The sequence below is a fragment of the Typha latifolia genome, chromosome 14, assembly GCF_019914945.1.
Source record: "Typha latifolia isolate L0001 chromosome 14, TyphaL0001v2, whole genome shotgun sequence".
In the NCBI taxonomy this organism is placed as follows: domain Eukaryota; kingdom Viridiplantae; phylum Streptophyta; class Magnoliopsida; order Poales; family Typhaceae; genus Typha; species Typha latifolia.
In genome coordinates this window covers 4,718,271-4,721,583 of record NC_133099.1, presented here as the reverse complement: position 1 = coordinate 4,721,583, position 3,313 = coordinate 4,718,271, and the positions used below count along the sequence as shown (strand labels likewise).

The 3,313-nt window shown below is 41.5% G+C and overlaps 1 protein-coding gene across 1 annotated transcript; it reads right to left on the bottom strand.

Moving 5' to 3' along the window:
• Nucleotides 1–377: 377 nt before the first annotated feature.
• On the bottom strand, nt 378–2,958 carry LOC140801032 (uncharacterized). The gene is made up of 2 exons (XM_073156020.1): nt 824–2,958; nt 378–718 (listed from the first exon to the last, which is right to left on the bottom strand). Exon 1 carries the CDS (start codon nt 2,602–2,604, stop codon nt 946–948), a length of 1,659 nt encoding a protein of 552 aa, XP_073012121.1. The 5' UTR covers nt 2,605–2,958; the 3' UTR covers nt 378–718; nt 824–945.
• Between the last annotated feature and the right edge of the window lie 355 nt (nt 2,959–3,313).

Here is a 3,313-nt window from a genome sequence, read left to right as displayed (position 1 = left end):
AGGATCAATGGAAATTTTTATGCCAAGCTTTAAAGGGGAGAATGCTGCGGCAAAGCTCCAAAAGAAAAAAAGCTACAAAGGAAAAACCCAATTTTAGTTGGGTTTCGTTGTTTTTAGCATGTATTAGTTTTTTGTGGGAAACTTGGATCTTGATGGATTATGAATTGAACTCTGTTTGAAAGAGGCCTAAATTGGGATCATTTAAACCTTGAGCTCGAATCGAGGGAAGCCTGAACATAATTTTAGGGCTCGAAATTAATTTCTAGCCAAGCTTAATCAAACCTTAGCTCGATCAAGCCCAACTCGTATATTAGTTTGCTAAGGTTCAATATGAGCTAACTGAAAACTTCTATTTCTTACATTTTCACAAATTCATGTACCAATGAAAAGTAAATATAGCAATTATCATATTCAACACATTATAATGATTAACAACCATACATATAGCTAATCTTACATAAGACAATTCATATACAAAAATGACATGGTAGGATCTTTTAGTGTAAACTGGCATGTCAATAGATTACAATAGCATAAGTAATCACATATGGAAGCTTTACTTGGCCATGAAAAGAATGTAGATATGTCAGAGTTCTAAGCGACGAATACCGCCTTGCAGGTAATAATGGAAGATCTGACAGTCTCAGTTGATGCCAACAGTTAATAACTCATAATGCTCCATCTACTGATAGGAATGAGAAGTGTTCAAGTACAATCCCTGCATACGGTAAATTATCAATCTTCACAAATCTAACAGTTAGCTATTAAGTAAAGGCAAATGGTTAGATCCATATAGTCACGAAAAAGAAAAAAAGATCCATACCTGAAACTAGCAATTGAACATAGCTTATTTGGTAAGTACTTTGCAAATTTCTCGAGTCATGAGAGTCAGAGAGTGGCAATAAGCCATCATCGAGAAATGTCTAAAGAACAACCATTGTCTGTTTAGAAGATCTGACCAGGCTGCACCCAACTACATCCAGGCATTTTAGTTAAACCCCTTTCCACCATCACCTTCCTCAGTTTCTTGGCTTTATCCCATCTTCCAGCTTCAGCATATATGTTAGCCAAGAGAACATGATATCCAGTCTCTTTAGGCTCAAGCTCAAAGCAATTCCTAGCAGCGATTTCTCCAAGCTCTACGCTGTTATGCAATCTACAAGCAAGAAGTAACGCACCCCAGACACTAACATGCGGCTGCATTGGCATCCTTTTTATCAACTGAAATGCTTCTTCCAGCCTTCCGCTCCGACCAAGAATATCTACCATGATGGTATAATGATCCATCACGGGAACAATTTTGTGTTTGGTCAACATGGAAGCAAAGCAAGTCTGTGCTTCATCCACTAAACCTGCATGGTTATATGCTGTCAGTAGCCCAACAAAGGTCACAGCATTTGGCGCGACCTTTGAATCCAACATTTCCTTAAAAAGTTCAATTGCTTCGTGCAACCTCCCATTTATGCCGCAACCCAAGATCATTGCACTGTATGAGACTACATCTCTCCTCTGCAAACCTTCAAACAACTTGAAAGCCTTATCCATTCCTCCACATTTCAAATACAAATCAAGCAAAGCAGTACTCAAATGATCATCCAATTGAATCCCCGAAAAGCGCATACAATTTTCGACCCACAACCCAAATCTCAAGTTCCCCAACTGCGAACAAGCTGAGAGCACACACGAAAAGGTCTTCTCATTAGGACTCATACCCACATAAGGCTTTTGCATTCGATTGAACAGCTGAATCGCTTCTCTAGCACAACCATTCTGTGCATAGCAAGCGATGATCGCATTCCATGCGTAAAGATCCTTTCTTTCCATCAGCTCAAATAGCTCAGAAGCAGATTTCACATCCCCACATTTTGTGTAACCTGAAATCATAGTTATCCACGATGCAGTGCTTCTCTCAGGCATCTGATCAAACAACTCCCTTGCCTTCACCATATCCCCACGACGGACGTACCCACAAATCAACCCGTTCCAAGAGGCAGAATTCTTCTCCGGCATGCTTTCAAATAGCAATGTGGCGCCATCCAAGTCCCCGGCTTTGGCAAGCCCTGCGACCATTGAATTCCATGAAACAATGTCTCTAATGGGCATTTCCTCGAACAATTTACGTGCAGCCGTCATATTGCCAGATCGAAGTTGGGAGGCGAGGATGGAATTCCAGGAAACGACGTTTCGGATTGGCATTTCGTCAAGCAACTTGCGAACGGATGTGGAAGAGCTGGGGAGGCGGGAGTAGAGGTCGGCAAGGGCAGTGTGGGGATAGATATGAGAGCGGAGGCCGAGCTTGATGAGGTGGGCGTGGAAGACTGGGGCGAGGGAAGAGGAGGAGGAGATGGGGAGGCGGGAGATGGATTTGAGCGCAGCGGCGATGGCGAAGGGGTCGGGGCGCTCACCAGAGCGGAGGAGGGAGGTGTAGAGGGAGAGGGCTATGCGGGGACGGCCGAGGTCGGCGGAGGAGCGGATTGCGAGGGTCCACGTAGAGGATGAGGAAGAGATGGCATTCGAGGAGTTGTTGAGAAGAGGATGGTGGAGGTGGGAAGTAGAGCAGCATTTGGAGGAGACTAGACGTTTGATTACGGTGGAGAGAAGCATTCAGAGTGTGTTAGAGCTCTCTCTCTCTCTCTCTCTCTCTCTCTCTCTCTCTCTCTGTTTCTTTTGCTTTTCTTAAAAAGAAAAATAAAAATTCTCTCCTTAGAAGAAAAGGAGAGAAGTATCAGGTGGAAATCGTTCAAAAAAAAGGTAAATGCGACCTTCCTTTGCCTTGCCTTCCCCAGCCTCGACAACTTCAACCCTGTCGGCGGCGAGTGGCTCGCCGGAGTCTTCTCCACCTCCCCATTTTGCTTGAGAAACATTACACTTTATATTAACCACTTAAAAGAACCACACAATAGTCTTCCTCCATCGGAAATCAAACAGTTTCTTGTATAAAGAGGTACGGGGAACAGAGGTTACATAATGATTCCGGATATATGCTACTCCTTGCTTAAATGGCAAACTAGTTTTTATATTAACTAACACACACACACAAATATAACATGCTCATGCTCATTATAAACAATCGATGAACCCAAGAATACAATCACAAATGAAATAATAAAGTATAATTATGTTGTCTAATAAATAAGTATATGCATATGTATGATATAGATGTCATAAAATAATAAATAAACTATCACTATTGTATCTATACTATTTCTAGATTATAAAAGATTTAATTATCTAAAATCGCTTCTCACTTATCATGATATAAATGTTATAAAACTATAAGTAAACTAACTCAATAATGTTTACACTATTCCTA

What these genes read in the sequence shown, in the direction of transcription:
- LOC140801032 (XM_073156020.1), bottom strand. Translation starts at nt 2,604, where the DNA reads ATGCTTCTCTCCACCGTAATCAAACGTCTAGTCTCCTCCAAATGCTGC.